General features: G+C 39.4%; 1 protein-coding gene across 2 annotated transcripts in view; it reads left to right on the plus strand.

Annotated features, from left to right (window-relative positions):
* Window positions 1-25,116, plus strand: part of LOC117435113 (formin-like protein 1) — an 81,333-nt gene that overhangs the window by 43,015 nt on the left and 13,202 nt on the right. Inside the window, exons 7-16 of one of the 2 annotated variants that reach the window (XM_034058062.3) lie at window positions 3,477-3,585; window positions 4,300-4,376; window positions 5,019-5,112; window positions 12,426-12,500; window positions 13,685-13,795; window positions 14,813-14,962; window positions 16,434-16,535; window positions 21,376-21,589; window positions 23,266-23,685; window positions 24,139-24,219. In XM_034058062.3, the coding sequence (XP_033913953.3) occupies window positions 3,477-3,585; window positions 4,300-4,376; window positions 5,019-5,112; window positions 12,426-12,500; window positions 13,685-13,795; window positions 14,813-14,962; window positions 16,434-16,535; window positions 21,376-21,589; window positions 23,266-23,685; window positions 24,139-24,219 (1,433 nt within the window). The remainder of the gene's footprint in view (window positions 1-3,476; window positions 3,586-4,299; window positions 4,377-5,018; window positions 5,113-12,425; window positions 12,501-13,684; window positions 13,796-14,812; window positions 14,963-16,433; window positions 16,536-21,375; window positions 21,590-23,265; window positions 23,686-24,138; window positions 24,220-25,116) is intronic. The other variant, XM_034058063.3, reaches the window with a different exon arrangement.

Consider the following 25,116-nt stretch of genomic DNA (forward strand, 5'->3'; position numbering starts at 1 on the left):
ATACAAAAACAGAACGACCAATGTATTTTAATGGTGCTGTAACACTGCTATATAATGCCTGTGTTCTGTATATAATTTAATCCAGGCCTGTGTGACTATAGTACATGTATCCATAACTCTACTTTCTACTTTATAATGCTTCATTTGGATGGGTACATGGTGAGTATAAGAAAACAAACACAGAAACCCCTGAAAGTTTGAAAGAACAGATGTCTTCTGAACTAGGAACAATGCATTCCATTATATTGTTAAATATAATTGTTGCTAAATGGCTTAGCAGACAACCCAAACCTTTTAAATGTATACTACTAACCCAATGGGATTTTAAATTAAAACATTCTTTTGGGCAACTTACAGTGGGGATTGTATTTTGTTGTATTTTGATACATGTTTTTGTGAGAGATTTCTGTGTTTATCTGTTGTAGACAGTCAAAACTAAAAGAACATAAGAACATAAGAACATAAGAAAGTTTACAAAGAGGAGGCCATTCAGCCCATCTTTCTCGTTTGATTGTTAGCAGCTTATTGATCCCAGAATCTCATCAGGCAGCTTCTTGAAGGATCCCAGGGTGTCAGCTTCAACAACATTACTGGGGAGTTGGTTCCAGACCCTTCTCTGTGTAAAAAAGTGCCTTCTATTTTCTATTCTGAATGCCCCTTTATCTAATCTCCATTTGTGACCCCTGGTCCTTGTTTCTTTTTTCAAGTCGAAAAAGTCCCCTGGGTCGACACTGTCAATGCCTTTTAGAATTTTGAATGCTTGAATCAGATCACCGCGTAGTCTTCTTTGTTCAAGACTGAATAGATTCAGTTCTTTTAGCCTGTCTGCATACGACATGCCTTTTAAACCGGGGATAATTCTGGTTGCTCTTCTTTGCACTCTTTCTAGAGCAGCAATATCCTTTTTGTAACGAGGTGACCAGAACTGAACACAATATTCTAGATGAGGTCTTACTAATGCATTGTAAAGTTTTAACATTACTTCCCTTGATTTAAATTCAACACTTTTCACAATATATCCGAGCATCTTGTTGGTATTTTTTTATAGCTTCCCCACATTGTCTAGATGAAGACATTTCTGAGTCAACATAAACTCCTAGGTCTTTTTCATAGATTCCTTCTTCAATTTCTGTATCTCCCATATGATATTTATAATGCACATTGTTATTGCCTGCATGTAGTACCTTACACTTTTCTCTAAAAGTGTAAGAATCTAGTAACGCTTTATAGTAAATGGTAGTAATTGAAACTGGTTTCCTTTTCACAATATTTCCTACATAATATTGCATCTCTGTTCTGTGGTGAAGGGTGGAACATCTCCATCAAAGGCTGACCCACCCAAAGCCATGCATACTGTGTGTGTGCGTCTCTAGAGCGAATTCTGAAATTGCTGTGAACTTTTGGGTTTTCTCAGAATAAATGCTTTGCCCAGGTACTTACTGTACATGAACAATAACAAACATGCAACGCATATTTACAGTGTAATCTATGGCTTCTAAAAACATGACTTAATATTAATATTATTTATAACAGTGGAAAACACACATATTTGGCTAAAATACTTGTTTCTGTTGGTATGAAAGGACACAGTTGGTACATACAGAGATATGTAAACCAAAAACAGTCAACTCTCATTAATATTAATTTCAAGGGACTGGCAAAAATAATTGTCTTATCAGTAGTTCTTATTATCAGTAGTCTAAGCCAAATGCATACTGTCAGTTTTTATTGACGTTACACTAACATTGAAATCAAATTTCAATTACAGTACAATGAAAAGTATTATACATTTAAAAGTACTGCTTATTTTATTGAAAATACAGTTCAATGTGAACTTTTAAAAAGTATACATTAGAGTGGCGCATCTAGTAAAGGGGCTCCGCGTGGAGTGCAGGATGTGCCCTATAGCTTAGAGATTGCAGGTTCGAAGCCAGGCTGTGTCATTGCCGACTGTGACCAGGGGTTCCCAGGGTGCAGCGCAAAATTGACCGAGCGCCACCCAGGTAGGGAGGGCTTATGTCGACAGGGCAATCTACGGTACACCGCGCACAAGTGACTCCTGTGGCTGATAGGGTGCCTGCGGGTCTGCAGTGGAGCCATTCAGATCTGTGTTGTCCTCCGGCACTATAGGTCTGGTGGCTTCACTGTGGATCCGCAGTGCGAAAAATGACGGCTTGGCAGGAACACGTTTCGGAGAACACATGTTTCAGCCTCCGTTTCTCGAGTTGCAGCGGTGAACCAGGATTAATAATAACACAATTGGCGATTCCAAACTGGGGAGAAAACTGGGGTAAAAATCATTGGCAACGACTAAATTTAAAAAACAAAAAAGTATACATTGCAATTTGAAATCGGCATGCTCCATTTTACAGGCGTACTCAACATCAGGGTATTGAGAAAATCGGAAACACTGATGACTTGCATCCACATCCTATGCCTGTGCTGTTATATTCCAGTTTTTCAGAATGGTTGAGAAAGTGTTTGCAGGAATGTCGAAATCTATAGCAACATCTTTATTTTTTATGTATGGTGGTGCATTATACTCCGCTTTTGACACCTTTACTTTTGTCTGCAAGGATAATGCATGTTGTTTTGCACTGGGCAATCATTTTTATGTGCCATGGAAGTTATATTGATGAATAAGAAAGACACAGTGCATCGTAAGAACAGTAGTCCCAAAATAGCACTAAAATATAGTATAGAGGTGCTAATCTGCTGGATGCAAGTTAATACATTTTCCAATATTCTTTACACTCATCTGTTTGAACTAGATCAGGTTGTTTTATTCACATTTTCCTTCCCTGGATGGGCTCCAAAATAATTCACACAAACAGGAAATTTGTGTTAAATGAATTTGTATTATAAGAAGTAATTTACAGTAAGTGACTGCTAAATTTGGCTGGGACCATGTAGAGAATTCATAGTATCAGCAAATGTGTTTAATCCGAGTTTGTCTTAATGCAAATTGACTATATATACTTTAATCTTTAATTAACAGTGTCACAGATTACCCAGTGTACTTCTATAGGGATTCCAAGTCAGTATACCCTACACTATACCAACTCAGTACAGAATTGGTATGTCATAAGGCTTTTTAAACTCAGCTTCCATTGAATGAAACTGATACAGAGTTGGTGTTATTTCCTTGTACACTCAGCTGTGTCCAGTAATTATTGAACTCTCACAATCTAATATTAGTTTGGGTTAATGGCTTTCAGAACCATCTTCTGTCTGGTGTAGTCCTGATAATCTGCTTCAGTGTAAATGGAATAGGAATTGAATTACGAATTTGTGTCTGTTATTTTACATGCTATTCAAATTATACTCATAAGACTTTCTTGGAAATGCAAAGAGTATTCAAAAATTCCATTTGAATCCCCGCCCCGATGCCAACAGAGTGCAGTGGAATGCAGCTCAGGTGTGTTTAATATAGCTCAGTTTTGACGTGTCACCTCCTCCTCCTACTCCCCCTGCAGGATTAACTCAATGCACAACAGGAAGGCCCTGCGCAACTCTCGCATTGTCAGCCAAAAGGATGACGTCCACGTCTGCATCATGTGCCTGCGTGCCATCATGAACTACCAGGTACAACCCTGCCAATGGAGGGGCAGCAGCCTTGGGTTCTAGTTAGAATAGCCTACATATCTGAGGTGTATCTACATATGCTGTGGCATATACTGGCACCAAACAAGATGGGAACACAAAAATTACCTAAATTACACACCCTGATAAATCCACGATACTAAACTTAATTTCTTGGCACACTAGCTATGACAAGTGACAAGATTTCTAAACCTCAGAACAGGAACGCAGGTTTTATTTTTATTCTTATTTGAATATTTGCCACTATTAGTATTTTCACACTAAACTAGCAAACAAAAAAACCCTTGACGGCTGCTCAAACACTGCACCTTCCCTTTGTCATAACTTATGTATTGTGATTTTACATTTAATTTCTATCATTTTGCATACTTTATATTTAGTATAGTAACCTATATGAAAAATATTATACTAGAACCATTATGATTGCCAATTATTTACGTAATTAATGTAAGGGGTGCTATCTGGCACCACTGGAAACCTAGACTTTTTTAAGTTTTGGGGAAAATGTTGGACCACCAGGATAGCTGATGGGAAAAGGGGATGGTCCAGCTCAAACTGGGATGTCTAGTCACTCTAAGTAACCAAGGCATTAAAATATGTTTTCTTACCTCTAATGATTTTTATGAACATCACCTCATTTGGGGATTTTGGGTGCAACTACTAAGCAGTAAGAATGTGCTCTCTCCCCTTCCCCAGTCAGGGTTTACCCTGGTGATGACCCACCCACGCTGTGTGAATGAGATTACGCTGAGCCTCAACAACAGGAACGCCAGGTCAGTGAGCAAATTCAACAATGTGAGACCGAGTTTGAGTCTGATGTGATGAGAAATGGAGTCCAGGTTTGGGTGCTTAGAACAGAAGTCTTATTCCAGGAACTTGCAACAGGTCAGCTTTGACTGAGTGCCAGTTTTGAGTGGGTGCATAAGTGGAGAAACTCGATACAAGGAGGGGAAAGGCCATTAAATATTGTCCTCACATTCTGATCAGAGTGCATCTTCATTACTTCATTCAGTTTTTGTCTTGGTTTGGTTTTGCAATACAACATGAAAACATTCAACAAAGGTTCATTATGTCCACAGTTCTTATCAGTGATATGTGCTTATAAAAACATAAGAACATAAGAAAGGAGACCATTTAGCCCATCTAAAATCCAGTTCCTTGTAGCTGACTGATCTCAAAACATTGTGAAGTTGGCTCCTAAATGATCCAAGTGATTCTGTCTCAACAACAGGACTAGAAAGCCCATTCCATAGCCCCCACTCCCCACTCTGCATGAAGCGTCCTTTCGTCTCCATTTGGTTTCCAGCAGTGCCCTCTGGTCCTGGTTTCTGTACTTTATTTAGAGTATTGGTTAAGGTTAACTCTGTGAGGTCTTCTAGTCTGCAGATGGTTTACCTTTGTTTTCTTTCCTTTAGGACAAAAGCACTGGTGCTGGAGCTCCTTGCGGCGGTGTGTCTGGTGCGAGGAGGACACGACATTATTCTGTCTGCCTTCGATAACCTCAAGGAGGTGAGTGTCCAAGAAACCATACTTCTTTACTATTTTCAAAAAATAACCTTTTTTTTTAACCCTTTCCGGTCCAATGTCGGACCCTGTCCAACATCATCAAAAAGACGTAAAAAAACAGGTCTCTAATAGTTTTTTCTCCGGAAAAAGCAGAGAAAACCATTCAATGGCCGAGTGAGAATGATAGGAGCCGAGAGAAGACGAAAAAAAGGGGCGTATCTCATGAAAACAGATAGCCCCGGCACCACATACTGTAAATACCACATAATCAAACAAGATAGCTGCTTCTGCATCCAGCGCTCAAAGAATATCAGACATTTGCAGAGCTTTTTTTAGATGTTATAGTAATAAAATAATGACTTGGATCGCATTATTGGGGACATCTCTGCCACATATACCTTTCACTCAAAAAAGGTGATTGCACTTTGTACAAGGGAAGACGGGTTCAGGGAAAAAAACAACTCTAGTCGTGATGAATTGAGCCTGCAGATGTGTGCAGTGTATTGTGACAAGCAAAAGACAAGTGCTACAGCAACCTTGAACTAGATAGGACACAATGCGCAAGGAGCTATGTAGTGTATATATACACCACAAACAGTTTTTGCTCCAAATTAACCTTTTGCGAGTAGGTGCATTTGAAATGCAAACTTTGCACCTGGACCACACAGCTTTTAAGCTTTCACAAGCTACATTCCCTGCCCAGACCCTCTGAGACACAATGCCTCACAGTCCTATGGTCTTGGTACTAGGCCAGTCTTGGTGCTAAAACTAAAGCAGGGTCCACACCTGAGTGATCAGTTGAGCAACTTGGTGGCGTGCAGCTGAATCGTTTATATGTGGATGTTTCTGCAACCAGTTGCAAGCAGTTGCACAACTGGTTGCTTACAGTAGAGGCAAGCTCTACTTTCAAGTGATCTGCTGAGTGATTTGTAGTGACGTTGTTTATCACATGCACGGTTTTCGAAATATGATTGGTTGTTACAATCTCCTGTTGTTTACTTTCCTGTGGTAAAGAGGCGGTATATTTAAAAAGATGGCAACTATATGCCCCGTGTTTCTGATGATGCCTCAGCCAATGTCTTGTCCAGCATTTACATGGCTTTGCTTCTGCTTTTAATGCATTTAAAATAACTACAGATGAGAGGACTATAACAGCCAGTTCTTCATCGGTAATTAGTTAAGCCACAGTTTACTAAAGATAATGACAGACTGAAGGAAACAACCAAAAGCACCGGCAGGGTCAGCATAATGGCCAAAAAAATAAACTAAATAAAACTACACACATTGCTGGCGATTAAGTTGTGCGATTTCGAGAGCGATTTGGTTGCACAACTGATCGCTCAGGTGTGGACCCGGCTTAATACATGTCAAGAATGAGATGGTTAAGATTCTAGCCATTCCTCACTGTGTCAGTGTGGTTATTCTCCCAGTGGGGCAGGCTGACCTCCCACTGCTGTTATCCCAGCTGTTCCCCAGGCATGCACAGTGGCAGCACCAGGACTGGAGGGGCTTTCCTGCAGAGACACTCTGCTAGCTAATACCAAGCCACCGACTTCTTTCCCTTCTCCCGAACACACAACTGTTTTTCCCTGTGGAACTGAGCAGGTGTGGATTTTTCATGAGGGCGGGTTGCGTACATTCATACATACATTAATATACATTCACCAGCCACTTCCTCTCCCACAGATATGCATTCTATAGCAGACCTCAATTCTGCTATTCAGTCCTGGGCTTGTGTACGCTCTCAAAGTCATCAGAGCAAAGGCTAATTGGCTTATATTTTCCTTTATGAGCAAATTGCAGGAAATATCTCTTGTGGTAGAATATAGTATCTCAGAAGTGTGGCAATCAATACTTTTTCATTAATAGCGGAGAACACTATACCATTAAAAAAAATGAAAAATACCTTTACCAAAATAAGAAAATGTGAGAATTATTACAATACATATTTTATTTACTGGAATTATTTTGTTTATGCTGTATTTACCTAGGAATTCCATTATAGTTTAAAATGTTAAACTCATGCTGGAAGGGATAGCTTGAAAGCTGGGAGTTTTAAATCCTACATATAAACTGTATGTAACCTCACACAGGCTGTTATTGATTTAAACTGTATGTAACCTCACACAGGCTGTTAATGAGTGGGTTGTACAAATTAGTCCCCACAGAAAAAGTAAATCACAGTTGGTTAAAAACACAGAACAAACATGTTTGCCATATTTTATGGAACTCAAAGAAGAAAAACACATACAATAAAGCAAAGAGAGTTTCTTTTTTTAACTCTTACAGCACTGACTATTGGATGCCATTTTTAAAATATACATAAAACATAACAATTCTTAAATAAGTTAAGTACAGTTATGGCCAAAACATATGACTATAACAACAACAACAACAACAACATTTGCCTAGCAGACTAAGATTGTAGTGGTGCACTGGGATTCAAATTAGCATTGGCACATTTTACAAATGCACAGTTTTATAAATGTGTACAAGGCTTCCACATCAAGACAGCACATAGAAATAGTTTGGAAAGAGTGACAGGCGACACTGATTGGCTGATAAACTAGCTTTTTTGTTTCTTTGACCAAGGCCACAGTGGTGGAGTTTTTTTTTAACTCGAGACATTTGCTCGAGAAAAATGTCTTGTGTAAAATGCTTTTTTGGGTTTCCTTTCGCTCTGTTTATTTTACTCGAGTAAACCGGGCTTTTCACCCGATGTCATGCAAATGAATGGGAAAGGGGTATATAATAATAATAATCTTACCTTATTTAGTTCTTCAGTAGTCATGGTTTGTCTATCCATGGTTGTTGTCACAGTCTTCTGCCGTTTTAACAGAAGCGATGATGGTGCATTTTGCATTTGTTCCCTATCTTTTGCCATTATATTCAGTGCTAATTTCGATTTGTTTCCGGAGCTCACTGATGGCCTTAGGAATCTGTCCAAGACTGCACTGAAACCCTGCCACACTTCTCACTATACAAATAGTGTATATGCGCTCTAGTGACATGTACAGTGATAGTAGGGAGCAAATGTTTGCATTTTCAGGTTTGTTTTGCAAAAAATAGAAAATTCTGCGAAAGAGAGCAAATTCCATGATTTTTTCTGCAAATCGCAGAATCCTGGAAGGACTAACAAATTAATTGATTCTTTTCAATCCAATTACACATGTGGCAAGCAGCCAGCTTTCAGATTGTATTAGATTCCCAGAGTGTTGCACAGCAGGCATCTTTGAATGCTTCAGTCTTTACATTGTAGCACACTATTCATTTCAAATACGATCCTGTTTTAAACGGGTACAAAGAAACATCACATGGAATATAATGCAGCACATTCAAACAGATTAAACTACCCAAATATTCCTTCTTAGTTGGTAGGGGTGTAACGATACACAAATGTAACGATAAGATACGCGGCACAATATGTGGGTCAGGCTATAATGTGTCACGATACATGTGATGGTCCTGATAGGCTACTTGTATGATACATAATAAGATCAAATTAGCATTTAATGACAGACAACAATTAAATGAGTTGCTCACACTTGCTCTTCAGTCAAGAAGCTAGTGGGGAACTACAATAAGTAATGTGCTTTTGGTCTTGCAGCACAATACAAACGATACATACCTCTATTATGATACAGTATAGCACGTAAAGAAGTATTGTGATTCATTGATACATGATGAGTCGTTACACCCCTTTTAGTTGGTGCATTGTGCTAGGGTCTAGGAAGGACTAGACAATGTACCACCATGTCAACAGGACAGCAAGAGTAAGGAAATGCCCAGATTTGATGCTATGCATGTGTTACTGGTAAAGCCTGAAATGCGGGCTATTCGTGAATTGCCTGTTGACTTTGGGCGAAGACTGAAAATAAAAATAACTTATTTCGGGCTTTGGCAGTCCAAATCACTCCCTCTGTTCTTTCATTCCTGTTTGAGTGACAAGCAGACCTTCGGAACAAGGAATTAACATGAGAAACCCCAACCCTCATAAATAATAACACTTGTGTAAAAAAAGGACAGTATTATTAATAACATAATAATAATAATAATAATAATAATAATAATAATAATAATAATAATAATAATAATAATAATAATAATAATAATAATGTCCAATCAGAGAGATGGATGCAGTTACTGGGTAGAACATGAATGATTAGCTGATTCACATTTGACAGTGTTTATGATAAGCAATCTGAGAGTTAGAGAGCGTACTGCCACGGCATGACAGAGTGTATGTACATATCTAGATTTTAATCATTTGTTTAAAATAAAGTCATCTTATGTCTCATTAAAAAATTTATATCGTAATGTCATCAATAAAAACACTTTTTAAAATTCATTTAATATATGCCTATTTTCTGAAACCGGACTTCCTGTGTAGTTTTTATGAATGAGATGAGTGAGTGAATGACACTACTCAGGTAGGCGGGTCAAACAAGCTCTTCAATCGTAGCTCTGTCTCTGTCCCTTGAAAACATAAAATGAAAGATCTTTGAGATTAATTTTAGACTCTGCACGGGCAATCCACAGATTGCCCAGTTTCGGGATTTGCCCATAACACATATAAGAATAGACGCTCTTGGAAAAAATGGTTCATTTGGGAATGTTTGAGTGATTTGAGATGGTTTGCATATTTGAGGTGATTGTTCTTAAACTATTTTTGATCACCTATTTTTTTTATTATCACAAGACGACAGTCATATTCCAAAAGAGACAGGATTGTCAACCCCAGTGCAGGGTGGATAGCCTGCAGTTGGTAGCATGGGTGGGTGCCAATGCAGGGCTCAGGTTTCGGCAGCATGGGCTGAGTTTCAGTAAGTGGAGACAGGCACTCTGGGGTATTGTGCTGGGCTACAGCAGGCAGGCGACAAGTCTGCATTATTTAGTGTGAGGAGGCAAGCTGAAAATAAGGATGTAGGGAGGGAAGGGGGGTTATTGGGCATTACTTTTACTGAGTAGGCAGGGTGGGGACATACTGGCAGCACAAAATAGGTTCTTTGGATTTAGTTTCACATTAAATTACAGTGTGTGTTAGCTTTGTGGAGACATTATTAAATATAATATATAATAAAGTACTCTTCAAGTTTTATCTTGGGCTTTTGAGAACTCCTGGAGATATTCAAGTTTAAATTGCAAAAAAGATCAAAGACCATAAGTCATCTGTGGTGATGCAATGCTTTTGAGTATCCAAAGTGTTGCACTTGCTATATTGAGGATTCAAGACTGTGGCGACCGTCACAGAGGGTGATTTTTAGTCTCTAGTCTTGTAAGGCTTGTAAGTACACCCTGCTTTTAGGGAAAAATAGGTATTTGGGCGTTTGCCTCAAAAATGCATTGAGCACAACTGGCAACGCACGAGAAAAAGCAGACTGGGAAATGCCAGCAACAGCTGCTACAGTCCCCTGCAAGGACCCAGAGGCATGATAATGCAGGGTGGACAATAGTTTGCCCACTGCATGGATAGCATGGCTTCTCTGGGTGACAGACTCCAGGTCATCTTTTAATTCAGACAGCAGCTCAAGAATTATGTGGCTACCGAGCCTGTACCTGTGCTTAATTTGATTTTCATTTAAATCAAAAGAGGGTAATGCGGGTACAGAATACCCTTTCTCTCCTCATCCTATAAATCATTAAAACGTGCTTTCAAAAGGTCTTAACAAATTGATGCAATTGTAAGTAATTTGGTGATTTAAAGACCAATACAGAGTATTCTTCAAGTTGTCTACGTCCAGGATCCTTCCTTGTTACTTCCCCCTTCCTGGGTTATGACAGCTTCTTTCTCTAAGAGGTGGAACATCCTGTTCCCCAAACCAATCATGAGAGGCTGTCTCAGAAGCTTCTAGAATCCACTCAATGTCTGTCTTTCCAAGACTAATGGCCAGTAGTGGTGGGTAGACCAAATTAACAACAAAAAACTTTAAAATCCCAATATATATAAATTATTCTAGGCCGGAGGTTTCAGCCCCAACCTCCTATAATTTATATAGCGCCTTCTATGACTTTGCCACAAAGGATTGACTAAAACACTAACAATAGCATGTCTTTAAAGTAAACACAACCCGCTGCATCATTGCCTGCTTATGGTTTGTCTTCTTTTGTTAAGACTATAGTATGGGGTCAATTCAATTGATCTAAACTGTGGCAAATCTAAATCCTGCCATATTTTAAATCACTTAATAGGACCCTGACATTTTGCTATTAGACCTCATTCAACATGTACAAAAACAGTAAAAAAAAAAAAAAAAAAGAGCTTCATTATTAAGGTATTACGGTTCAAAGTTAGTGCACTTCACTTAAAATACATTTTCAAACAAGATTCATATTGGTAGTAATAAAGCATGCGAAGCGCTACCAAGAGATCTAAATGCAGGCAAAATGCCACCTTGTGGCAAATTGTGGTATAGCAACTCAGGATAAATCTGAAGCTTTTGTTTTCCAAGCAGAGTGGATTGACTGCAACGTCAGTGAAAGCTGACACTGAAAACACTGTGTTTAAAGCAGTTTAAATCAGAAATCACAGCACCAATACAAACAAAAAGCAGTTTAACACTAAAACTATTCAATCTTAAAAAAAGAAGACTCTGCGGCGATCTGATTCAAGCATTCAAAATGGTAAAAGGTATTGACAATGTCAACCCAAGTGACTTTTTTTACCTGAAAAAAGAAACAAGGACCAGGGGTCACAAATGGAGATTAGATAAAGGGGCATTCAGAACAGAAAATAGGAGGCACTTTTTTACACAGAGAATTGTGAAGGTCTGGAACCAACTCCCCAGTAATGTTGTTGAAGCTGACACCCTGGGGTCCTTCAAGAAGCTGCTTGATGAGATTCTGGGATCAATAAGCTACTAACAACCAAACGAGCAAGATGACTGAATGGCCTCCTCTCAAATGTAAACTTTCTTATGTAGTTACCCAACATGCTTAAAGTGGTGATTATTATTATCATTATTGTTATTTGTTTATTTAGCAGACTCCTTTATCTAAGGCATCTTACAGAGACTAGGGTGTGTGTATGCATCAGTTGCAGAGTCACTTACCTAAAAGACAGAGCACAAGGAGGTTAAGTGACTTGCTGAGGGTCACACAATGAGTCAGTGACAGAGTTGGCATTTGAACTGGGGACCTCCTGGTTACAAGCCTGTTTCTTTAACCAGTGAACCAAACAGCAAACCAAACTGTGAGTGCACTGGTTTAAGTAAGCAAGCAGCTGTTAAATCTTGCTGCCAGGAGTTCAAGCCGGTATAAGGCCCGGGGCTGCCTATAAGCAGCTGTGCATCTGTCCATCTCTGTCTGTGTCTTGGCAGGTGTGTGGTGAGAAGAACCGATTCGAGAAGCTGATGGAGTACTTTCGTAATGAGGACAGCAACATCGACTTTATGGTGAGTGTTCATAAACTGGACAGCCATCACTATACACCCATGGCAGGTCCTTCACTACTAGCTACCACACAAGCCATTGCCACAAGATGACATTTTGCCAACAAAACTCATGTACTGTAAGTAAACAGTTTCAATTGTTTTTATGCCCTTTTAAAAGTTTACCTTAGTTTACCATAGTAAAGTGTAACAAAGCATAGGTAAGCACTGTAAATAGTGAGGTATGGTCAGAGTAAGTAGCGGTGCTCCGAAAAAGATAGCATTATACATCCCCATGTGTTACTACAACTGTTTAATTTATCTGTAATTTTTATTTTCATTGTTAACATCCTGACAACTTTTTACACTTATAACTTTAAAGTCTTTTTCAAAGCTCATTTCAAAATGGCCGCTCTAGTGCACTGATAGTGTAAGGATTATTGCCCACATTGTCAAACGGGTAACGCAACAAAATGTCTGCTAAGAAAAGGGGCCGTCATATAAAAAGTTTGCAGACCACTGGTTTAGAGGACAAATCTCAAACCCCAGTGCACTAGAGCAGACATTTTGAAAAGAGCTTTGAAACAGACTTTAAAGTTATAAGTGTAAAAAGTTGTCAGGATGTTAACAATGAAAAGAAAAATAACAGATACATTAGTTACACAGTTGTAGGACATGTAACTATATTTTTCGGATCCCTGCTATTACTCTTTAATGAACATGGCAAAGTGCTTCCAAAATGACCCTGGAAGGGAGTGGCACAGTTTCATACATTACAAAACAATAATCCAATTAAATCTATTGCATATTACAAACCTCAAAAAAAACAGACACAATAATGCAAGCCCCAGGATTAAATTATAATTATAGCAGATCTAAAAAAAAGTTTGAAAAGCGGTTGGATGCTTGCAGGGTCTACTTTCTGCTAGGAGAAACTGGACTATTTAATTTGCCTACTGTGTCAGTCCTACAGTAGCTATGCTGCAGGGATGAACAAAGTTGTCCCTTCCAATCCTGCTCTTTGTTCCAACCCTGTTTTGAATTGTTTAATTGAACCAATATAACCTCCATCCACATCCTACTGTAGTAATGTATCTCATTGTACCTGTTAAACCTGGAGTGGAATGGACCTCCAGGACCGTGATTGGACATCCCTGCTCTGCAGCACCACGTTGATTCAGTTTCCTAGTCTGCTGTCTCCTCCCCAGGTGGCCTGCATGCAGTTCATCAACATCGTGGTCCATTCTGTGGAAAACATGAACTTCCGGGTGCATCTACAGTACCAGTTCAGTCAGCACGGGCTGGATGAGTACCTGGAGGTGAGCTCAGTTCATATGGGTTCTGTTTGTTTGAAAACAGATCCCAATCTGTTGGGGTTTTCTTCACATTTAGCGACGAATGATTTTGCCCAATGTTTATGGTGTCAGCTTCAGTATTTCCTGTTTCCTGAGCTGACCTCCTACAGAGGAGCCGAATCGTATCAACAGGCCCATTAAAAACAATTAATTCTTACGACAATGGGAAACATGTGTTGAAGGGAAAATAAAAGGCTAACTCTAAAAGATTTTTACTCCAAATGGTCATTAGCTTTTTTTGAAAGGTAAAATAAACAAAAAGAAAAACATTACAGAAAATAAATACAGTGTACTTACAAATTCCAAAATTATTTATTTCTATTTTGGTTTCTCTATTGGTTGCGTTTTTCCTTTCTGAAAAAATTGCTCAAATGATGATTTGGACTAGCTTTAAAAGTTTCCCAAAGTAAAAGCATAGCAAAGTAAATAAAGCATAGTGAAAGCATAGGTAAGCACTGTAAGGCAGAGAGATATGGAAAAGCACATTAACAAACAAGGAAAATCATATAAACTGAACTAAAGCCTGGGGAACTGCCATGCAGATTTACCTTTTGTAAGGGTGAGGATCTAGCACTGTACGTTTTCTGGTTTGAGACTAGTTCCTATTACTCACCTAACTGACTCTAAAGAAAAAATACTTGACAATTTAGCTTATCAAACCAGCAGGGGCAGGGACACTGGGTCACTGTGCTGCCTGCAATGATTTGAGTTTTCTTTTTAATTTAAAAAAATGTGTCAAATTTATCGGCACTGCCATCTTTGTATCCTGTCTAGAGAATGCAGTGATGTGATTGCCTGTAGGGGGTGCACGTTCTGCCACTAGCCCCAAAACCAATTGGAAAGCCAATGGTATGCACAGTGGGTGGTGGGGGGGGGGGCAATGTGGTTGCAGTGTAATACATTCCAATACTACACATCGTGGGGGGGGGCAAGGGCAATGTGGTTGCAGTGTAATAAATGCTTGCACTGGTCTCTCAACAGAAGCTGAAGCACACAGAGAGTGACAAGCTGCTGGTGCAGATCCAGGCATACCTGGACAATGTGTTTGATGTGGGGGCGCTGCTGGAGGATGCGGAGACCAAGAATGCCCTGCTGGAGCACATGGAGGAGCTGCAGGACTTCAATACACAGGTACCAGAAACACAACAGCACCACCTGCAGCTTCAGACTGTACTATGTGTGAATGACCTGCAATACCCAGAGCAAGCATTGAGTGTCTCTAATTACTGTGCACTTACATAGTAGTTACATGGTAAATACATGCGTACTTACACATAATTACAATGTTGTTAGGCATACTTACAATGTACTTAATGTGTACATCTTTTTGTATGATATATAAGTAGACAATTGTATCAGAAAAGGGTTAGGGTTAGGGTTAGAGATGGGTTAGGGTTATATCGTGCAAAAAGATTTACACATAAAGTACATTGTAACTATGCATAGTAACATTGTAATTATGTATAAGTACACATGTATTTACTAAGTAACTACAGTAAACCGTCGCGTATCCAACTGCGGTAGGACCAGAGTAAAGGTTGATATGTAAAAAGTCAGATAAATGAATCCTGTTTTAAATACTATTATACACAGCTGTAACAATTACTATATTCACACAAATGGTTTTGAGATTCACACAAATGGTTTTGAGATTCAGCTTTTATTAGGGAGATCCCCCTAAATCCCTTGTTTAGAAAGATACTGGGTATTAATGCTTGTACCATAGCCGTCTGCTGTGTGGGTGTGTGCATTCGCTGCTGAATGACAAGCTGGAGATCGAGACGGAGGTTGAAGTTGATACGCCCCACAGGCAAACAGGATTTATTTACTGAACAGCTCACATGACACTACCAGCGATGGCAGCGCACGGAACACATACAACACAGTGTAGGAAAACTTTCGTAGGATCTACAACATCTGAACTAATCTTCTCTGTTGAATAACAAACTATTGTTGCTGAAGAGGTTGATCATGACGGATAAACGGTTAGGGCAGATACGGACGGGCGGATACACGACAGATTACTGTGCTATGTAAATACACAGTAGAGACACTTAATGTAATGTGTTAACTAAGCAACAAACACACATTTATGAAGGTGGGTTAATTGAATTCACAATATTTCTCTACATTCACTCCACATTTATGTCACTTATAATCCACGTATAAGGTGTTCCATTTATTTATGTATTTATTTATTTTAATTGGGAAACATAACAGCCTTTGGGAAATGTGGTCACAGAACAGTGTTTATATTATAATCTAGTCATTTTTGGGATGCAGTGCATACAAGTGATGATAATCTGTGCCTAGTGAAAACTAACACCTACTGACTTATAATGGTACCTGACTGTAACAACTGGGCCAGACCTTCGAAGGCCTGTTATCATTTCATTTTTACAAAAACTAAATCAAAATAAGCAAAATAAATACCTAATTTGAACTTACAACTATAATAGATGGCACTATTTTTTGTGAAACACTGCTGAATTCCTTAAGTGTCACAGTTATCAATTTGCATACAAGAAGGTCACAAGTGAGCATTTCTTTATTGAATGTTTGAAAAGCTGCTTCCTGACGTGTTGGTTTCCCTCCCTCCCAGCTGTCAGAGAAGCTGCAGGACAGTGAGAGTGTGTCAATGGAGAAGATGGCAGAGCTGGAGAAGCAGCTGATCCAGGCCATGAAGGAGGTGGAGGTGCTGAGGGTGAGGAGAGAAACACAGTCACCAAGCAAACCTGCCTACAGCAACAATATACAGGGGCTTTTATACAATACACTTATCTACAAAGCTGAGGTTGGGCGCCAGGAATAAACTGCTTTGGGGCAGCATATAAGGCTATCCAGTGTATATTTACAGTAAATACAGTAAGAGATACATACATGTCTGGCTTTCTGTAGCACTGGAAGTTCAAGCCAGTATACACAGTCCTGTCTGGCTTCCTGTAGCACTGGAAGTTCCAGCCAGTATACACAGCCCTGTCCAGCTTCCTGTATCACTTGTCCCATACTTGGTGGTGGTTTCAGGACAGCAACCAGGAGAATTAGTGCAGATCAACACTTTGAACAACGTGCAGAGCTCCAGGTGAAACTGACTTGCTATGGAGATCTGCTGGTTTTAAAAGGAAGGGGCTTGATGAGGTGATTGCTGCTGACTGGGAAAATTAGGCAGCAGCAACTGCTCCAGAGAAGCTCAACCCCTGACGATACAGAGAAGGGCCTGCCCTGCAACATATGTTAACTATACACAGTTACAAGGGGTACCGCCAGCTTGATCCAATACCAAAAACTCAGGGGCTACAGAAACAGAAAGCTATCACAGTTTATACACAAGACAAACTGACAAATACAGGACTACTCACACCTTTCAATAGACCATTTCTTTATCCATCTTGTGTTTCTAAACATATCATTTGAAGTGGCTATTCAGCTGGCTTTACATTGAATTAGAGGACAGAAGACATCAATGCTCTATACCTAGGGTTGTTTCTTTCAGAACTCAGTCTGAAGTTATTTTATCCTGCTTTAAAATACTATTTTTAAGCAATTGTTTCAAACATCTGACAAAGATTATTTGTTAAAGTTTTAGATTTTTTACTATTGACTATTCTTTGTTGCTAATTATCCACCCGTTTGGATGATTCTAATTACTCAAAGTGGCCAAGAAGCATTGGACCAAATAAAAAGACGCTGGATGCAGTCTAGTTTCTAGGTCTCAAAGTAAGCATTGCTAAATCATTTTCTAAATCCGGTGGAATCTGTGCTGCTGAGTTAGCAGTGTGCGTGTGATCAGTATCATGCTAGAACTGTGACAGAACCAGCCACAGAGTGTCTCACTCATGGCATACGTGTAACTCCTCTCCTCTGAGATCTTGGTTTCACTTGACAATAAATGAGCTCTTATGCTTTTTGGCAAACTGCAACTGCAATCTTCTGCTTTTTTGATGTAACAGAAATGTTCCCTTTTCTCACAGCTGTCTCTTTGCTGAGCTGTATGGCACATGGAACGCTTGGCTTTCCCTCACTTCAAAGTTACCTCTTTAGATATTTTGAATCGGTACACCTTCAACTCCCTTGACGTTTTGTGGTTGGCCTCCCAGAATATTCTAACTTCCAAAGTTCATATGCCACCAGGGTGTCACGGTTCACACCCAACAATTGTAGCCGACTACGTCACATGGTGGTTAAAAATGCAAGCTATATCTGATCCAATACACCAACATGGAATAATTTGAACAATAATGATTACTATGGAACTGGTAAACGTTAAAAAAAAAAATCTATTATTTTACTGTTTGGTTTGGTAAGTATGTCATACAAGTTAACTGTAAAGTGAGAACAGAGGTAATTCTATTACCACATAATGTTAAAAGCAGTGTTGAGACAAGAGTAAAACAAAAAATACTGTTATCCTTTGACAGAATACAGAACACAATATACCAAAAAAAAAATCCTCCCAAATACAATATTCAGTTCTCAAAAGAACACAATTAATAATACAGGGACGAGGACACACCAATATTTCTTGCTACATAAAAAAAAAAAAAAAAAAAAAAAAAAAAACCTCTTACTGTTAAATTCCCCTAAATCCTGCTATGCAAATCACAAATTACTAAAAAAGTCTTAGTAATAGGCCTGTTGTATAAAATTGATAACTTTAACTGTGCCTTACAAAATATACAAAAAAGCATATGATTGTGTTACTATCGACTATCGTCTTACCGGCAGGAACAAAAAAATCTTCTATACTCCTCCTCTTCATCGTATATTAATGGTCGTAACAGTTAAATATTCTAACGTTCATAAAATACACGATGGCGGATTTACGGTTGTTGACAAAGATAAAAGTTGGACTGTTCTATTTCTTATTGGTGTGGGGGGGGGCGTGTTCACTTTGTCAAGACTCATACAGAAGGCAGCACGGAAAATCGATGCAATTTGAAGTTATTTATGGTGGAGGGTGCACTTCATATAGTATTTGATATTTTATTCATTGATTTTTGTTAAAAAAAATCGTAATGAAAAATTGCACTCACACGCCCCCCCCCCCCCCCCAAAAAAAAAAAGTGGGTGGAAGTGAGTAGACGGCGTTCACCTGCGTTCACCCTCGAGTCTAACCCTGGCTCGTAAGTAATGACAGCAAAACTGCACCTACCAAAAGCCTCACGCTCACCACATCTAGCCCAACTCATACAGCCCGTGCCTAAACTCTTCGTGACAAAGCAAAACGTGCAAAATCAAAAATGCAAATAATAATAATAATAATAATAATAATAATAATAATAATAATAATAATAATAATAATAATAAAACATACAATTATAAAAAGTGCTCCAATATAGTATAAATCAAAAAGTGAGAAAAAACATACAGACGTGCTCAAATTTGTTGGTACCCTTATAGCTCATTGAAATAATGCTTCATTCCTCCTGAAAAGTGATGAAATTAAAAGCTATTTTATCATGTATACTTGCATGCCTTTGGTATGGCATAGAATAAAGCAAAGAAGCTGTGAAAAGAGTTGAATTATTGCTTATTGTACAAAGATCTAAAACGGTCTGGACACATTTGTTGGTACCCCTTAGAAAAGATAATAAATAATTGGATTATAGTGATATTTCAAACTAATTAGTTTCTTTAATTTGTATCACACATGTCTCCAATCTTGTAATCAGTCAATTCAGCCTATTTAAATGGAGAAAAGTAGTCACTGTGCTGTTTGGTATCATTGTGTGCACCACACTGAACATGGACCAGAGAAAGCAAAGGAGAGAGTTGTCTGAGGAGATCAGAAAGAAAATAATAGACAAGCATGGTAAAGGTAAAGGCTACAAGACCATCTCCAAGCAGCTTGATGTTCCTGTGACAACAGTTGCAAATATTATTAAGAAGTTTAAGGTCCATGGAACTGTAGCCAGCCTCCCTGGGCGCGGCCGCAAGAGGAAAATCGACCCCAGATTGAATTGAAGGATAGTGCAAATGGTAGAAAAAGAACCAAGGATAACTGCCAAAGAGATACAAGCTGAACTCCAAGGTGAAGGTGCGTCAGTTTCTGATCGCACCATCAGTCGTTTTTTGAGCGAAAGTGGGCTCCATGGAAGAAGACCCAGGAGGACTCCACTTTTGAAAGAAAAACATAAAAAAGCCAGACTGGAATTTGCTAAAATGCATATTGTCAAGCCACAATCCTTCTGGGAGAATGTCCTTTGGACAGATGAGTCAAAACTGGAGCTTTTTGGCAAGTCACATCAGCTCTATGTTCACAGACGAAAAAATGAAGCTTTCAAAGAAAAGAACACCATACCTACAGTGAAACATGGAGGAGGCTCGGTTATGTTTTGGGGCTGCTTTGCTGCGCCTGGCACAGGGTGCCTTGAATCTGTGCAGGGTACAATGAAACCTCAAGACTATCAAGGCATTCTGGAGCGAAACGTACTGCCCAGTGTCAGAAAGCTCTGTCTCAGTCGCAGGTCATGGGTCCTCCAACAGGATAATGACCCAAAACACACAGCTAAAAGCACCCAAGAATGGATAAGAACAAAACATTGGACTATTCTGAAGTGGCCTTCTATGAGTCCTGATCTGAATCCTATCGAACATCTATGGAAAGAGCTGAAACTTGCAGTCTGGAGAAGGCACCCATCAAACCTGAGACAGCTGGAGCAGTTTGCTTAGGAAGAGTGGGCCAAACTACCTGTTAACAGGTGCAGAAGTCTCATTGAGAGCTACAGAAAACGTTGGATTGCAGTGATTGCCTCTTGTGCAAGGTTGTGCAACAAAATATTAGGTTAGCGGTCCCATCATTTTTGTCCTTGCCATTTTCATTTGTTTTATTATTTACAATATTATGTTGAATAAAAAATCAAAAGCAAAGTCTGATTTCTATTAAATATGGAATAAACAATGGTGGATGCCAATTACTTTTGTCAGTTTCAAGTTATTTCAGAGAAAATTGTGCATTCTTCATTTTTTGTGGAGGGGTACCAACAAATTTGAGCACATCTGTACATTATCTAGAAACTTGCTCAAAATAAAAGTGCTTATAAAAGGGCTGCATGAGTGGCATTTCAGTCACCCTGTGACATATTCTTCTAGAACTGCTCTTTGAGCAACCCATTTTATATCTCGGCCTTCAAATACAACTTAAAATATGCATGTGCATATACTACATAGTAATATAATACAGGCATTGAGCAAAACTAAACAAGAAGCAAAGAGTAATTCATTTATGAATGGCAAATGCTTATTGTGTTCTATAAATGCTTACTAGTTAAGACACACTTAATATCAATGTGTAAAACATCAACATGTTTCTTCCCAGAATAAACAATTGAAATAATAATGGAGCTGTTCTCAGCCTCTTTAACTGGGGAGCTGTTCCCAGTGTTGCTCTTTAACTGGAGAGCTGCTCTCAGTCTGTCTCTATAACTAGGGAGCTGTTCTCAGCCTTCCTCTTTAACTGGGGAGCTGTTCTCAGCCTTTCTCTTTAACTGGAGAGCTGTTCTCAGTCTTTCTCTAACTGGGAAGCTGTTCTGTGTTGAGCCCAGGAGAGTTTGCGGGAGTCTGCGGCGCAGGTGAGCATGCTGAAGCAGCAGGAGGTGGACAGGGAGCGGGTGAAGCAGGACTCTTCAGAGCTGAAGCAGAGACTGGCAGAGCTGCAGGACCAGGGCCTCCTCCGCATGAGCAGTAGCACACAGGGAGAGCTGGCCATTGAGGTCATCCCCATCACCATCATCCAAGCGCCCCCTGCAGCACACACAGGTTACTATCACTACTACATCTCATTGATAGCCGATAACAGGACTGCAGAATAACTGCACCTGTGCACAGTTTGCACTGAAGGATTTGGTCGAGACCCAAAGATTTTCTTCCAGCTGTAATTTTTTGGAACCCGACAGGAACATTCTCATGTCAGCATCAGCATCAGCTGCTGCCGGAAACTCCCCTCTTAGCTATTTTTTGCTGAGTTAATCAAATGTTTATCAGATTAGTAATCGAATAGAAGTATTAAGCCTAGCTTATAACTTTAGTTTTTTGTTAATTATAAATGTATAATTATTTGGTTCCGAAAGGTTTAGAATTTCTGGAAGGTTTTTGAGTCTGTGTCCAGAAGATTTTGGACATTCTGCTATCTTGGCCTATGATATATTCTGCTAATTTATTGTCCTTTTAACCCCAATGAAACCCAGTAAAAGCAGTGTAATAAAGCACAGTTAAATCCTTGTAAAGCCCAGAGAGTAAAAGCATATATATATATAAAAAAAACATGTCAAACCATGGTAAACTATAATGCTTCGTATAACTGTGGGAAAACCAAACTGTAAAATCACAGTGCAAATTTACAAAATTAAACTTTTATAAGGGTCAGCAAACAACACAAATATCCATCATCCCTATTAAAAAATAAGCCAAATATTGTGCTGTTTTCTGCACACATGCAGTGGTACCCAAATGTTTTCTGTATGCTACCAATGTAGAAAGACTGGTTGGGTTATTTTTTCCTTTTTATTACTCCTTTTGTTTTTTCTGCTATGGTAACTGCCAAGGCTGGTGAGGTAAAACACATTTTTAGTGGGAAAATAGTGCTGTAAAAGTGGAGTAGCTTTGTTTCCTGTCTCTGATAGTCTGCTGCTTCTGAAAGGGAGTGTTTATATCATGGGATTTCAGGGTTGTAATAAAACAAATAGTCACCACCTCATGTTTTAGTGTAATAGCTAATATTGCTTTTGGGTTACACGTCTCAGTAGTGCTAATAGAAGGCCCATGTACTGTAACACTGATATAAGCACTACATTTATATTGTCTGTTGTTCTGTCTGAGATAAGAGGCTATGTAGCAGATTCCATGCCTTCTGACAGTGCCACAATTTGTTTTTTAAATAATAATCATCAATAGACTTTAACCAAGTAATCCAAAAAAGTTACAATTGTCTCAAGAGAAGTGGGGAAGCATTTAAATGCTGCAGGGTTGAGTGCATACAGCTTCACGGACTGCACGGCACGAAGTTAAAATACTAGCCTTTTCAGAAACAATTTTTGATGGAATAGTTAGTAAGCATGTCAAATAATAAAGTAGAAAACAATAGAGAATCATACTGAACAGGTAAAATAGGATATTATATAGGTAATATAATAATTGGAAGATAATAGTGGTTAAAGAAAGGGGCTTGTTACCAGGAGGTTCCTGGTTCAATCCCAGCTCCGCTACTGACTAACTGTGTGTGACACTTAACCTCCTAGTGCTCCATCCTTCGGATGAGACGTAAAACCGAGGCCTTATTGTAAGTAACTCTACAGCAGCAGTTGTGATGCATAATTCACTACCTAGTCTCTGTAAATCGCTTTGGATTAAAGTGTCTGCTAAATGACTAATTGATAATAATAAAAAGGATCCATTTAAATGATCAATTTTTAAAAGAACAAATTGTTTCTACACAGGTCCACCACTCGAGCCAGCTTCACAGGCTGTATCAGAGGAATTCAGCAGCCCTCTGGTGCCTACCTCAGCTCCTCCTCCTCCTCCCCCTCCCCCTCCTCCTCCCCCCCCACTAGCTGGAGACCATTCCACACAACCTCCCCACGTAGCTCCCACCTCATCCACATCAGTGCCCCTCCCACCTCCTCCACCTCCTCCACCCCTGCCTGGCTCAGAGGAGACCCCTTCCCATCAAACACCACCCCTGGCCCCTCCCCCACCTCCTCCTCTCCCAGGTCCACCAATGGCCCCTCCTCTGGGTGGAGCTAGCACTCCTGCCCCTCCCCCTCCCCCACCTCTAGGTGGAGCCAATGGACCGGCCCCTCCCCCTCCTCCTCCAGGTGGATTTTTGAGTGGCAGCACAGATTCACAATCTGCTTCAGGTAAAGTACAGTTACGTGTTGTGTTAGACACGCTTCTCCAGGCTACAAAGGTGTATATAAACAAAATTAATTGGATTTTTATGTATATCAGTGGTGTCACTTGAATTTTGACTTGGAAATGGCATAGTTACGACAGTTTGTTGCTCATGTGCTCAAGTTCGCCCATACAACTGCTCACAAATGGCAGATGACTTGTCCATACCTGGGCTGCTAGATGGTCTTCTTATTATTTGTTTAACTAATCTGTTTATTATTATCTATATTATGTCTGTCAAACATCTCTGTCTGCAAGCTGGATACTTTTCTACACAATCCACCCATCTGCACAACCGATTATTACATCTGCCTAAGAAAAAGCTGCTTTATTGTAGTTACATATAAGCCTGTGTGTGTATTTGTTCTGATTGTGGAAATGTTGAGGTTAATATTAACCAGATGGACGGTCTTTAGCAGCGCTGTGCTTGAGAGTTGAGCCTGGGGTCTCTGCTCAGACTGAGACCAGCACAGACCCTGACCACACAGAGCACTGCCAAGGTAACCTGGGTGAGAAAGGGGAAGGGGTACAGTACATTCACATTTCACATTCCCATTTCAAGCGAAACAATGCCTTTATAGCAGGTCTAAAAATACAATTGAAGAAAAACAAATTTGCAAAATACCTAAATATACCTTTATGTTCCATTGCACCCAGAACACTGGACATTGAATTAGGTGGTCCTGTTTTAATGTGTCCTTAACGTACAGTACTTGAATATCTTTGTTTTTCTTGATAAATCTGTTTGTTTATTATTTAATACATTACTCTTTTAATAATGAGTTGAATAAAAAATGTTGGGTGCAAGTGATACAAAAACACTTGAAAGAGAGTTTTATCCACCCAGTTAGAAAAATGTAGTATCCAAAGGCAATTTGAAGATAAATAGTGTTCTATTACAATATTCTAAAACAATATATCTTTTGATGAAAACAAATTTTTTTGGTACAGGTATTTGGAATTCTACCCCCATATTTGACAAATATTCTTGAATAGGTTTCAGTTAATTGTTAATTGCCTTAATTGTTTTACAGTCCTAGGGGTAGGGGGGGCATGTTTGCTGGTTATTCTATTATTTGGATCACCTGAATGTCCTCAGTGCTGGATTATGTGTCTAAAGCAGGGGTGTCCCTCCTGGTTTTTGTTCCAACTGTGCCCTAAATGACTTAATTAGAACAATAATTGGTAATAATTGGTCCAATTAAGTAATTTAGGACATAGTTGGAACAAAAACCAGGAGGGACACCGACCTTCCTGGACCAGGATTGGACACCCCTGATCTAAAGGGTTAAAGTGCTTAAGGGAGGTGAAATTGTTTGATTGTGTTCCCACCTCTTGTGCAAGGATCCTCCCCTTCTGGTGTGTTGCATGATCTCCCCTCAAAGCCCCCTGTGCTC

This window comes from Acipenser ruthenus, chromosome 28 (genome assembly GCF_902713425.1).
Source record: "Acipenser ruthenus chromosome 28, fAciRut3.2 maternal haplotype, whole genome shotgun sequence".
Classification (NCBI taxonomy): domain Eukaryota; kingdom Metazoa; phylum Chordata; class Actinopteri; order Acipenseriformes; family Acipenseridae; genus Acipenser; species Acipenser ruthenus.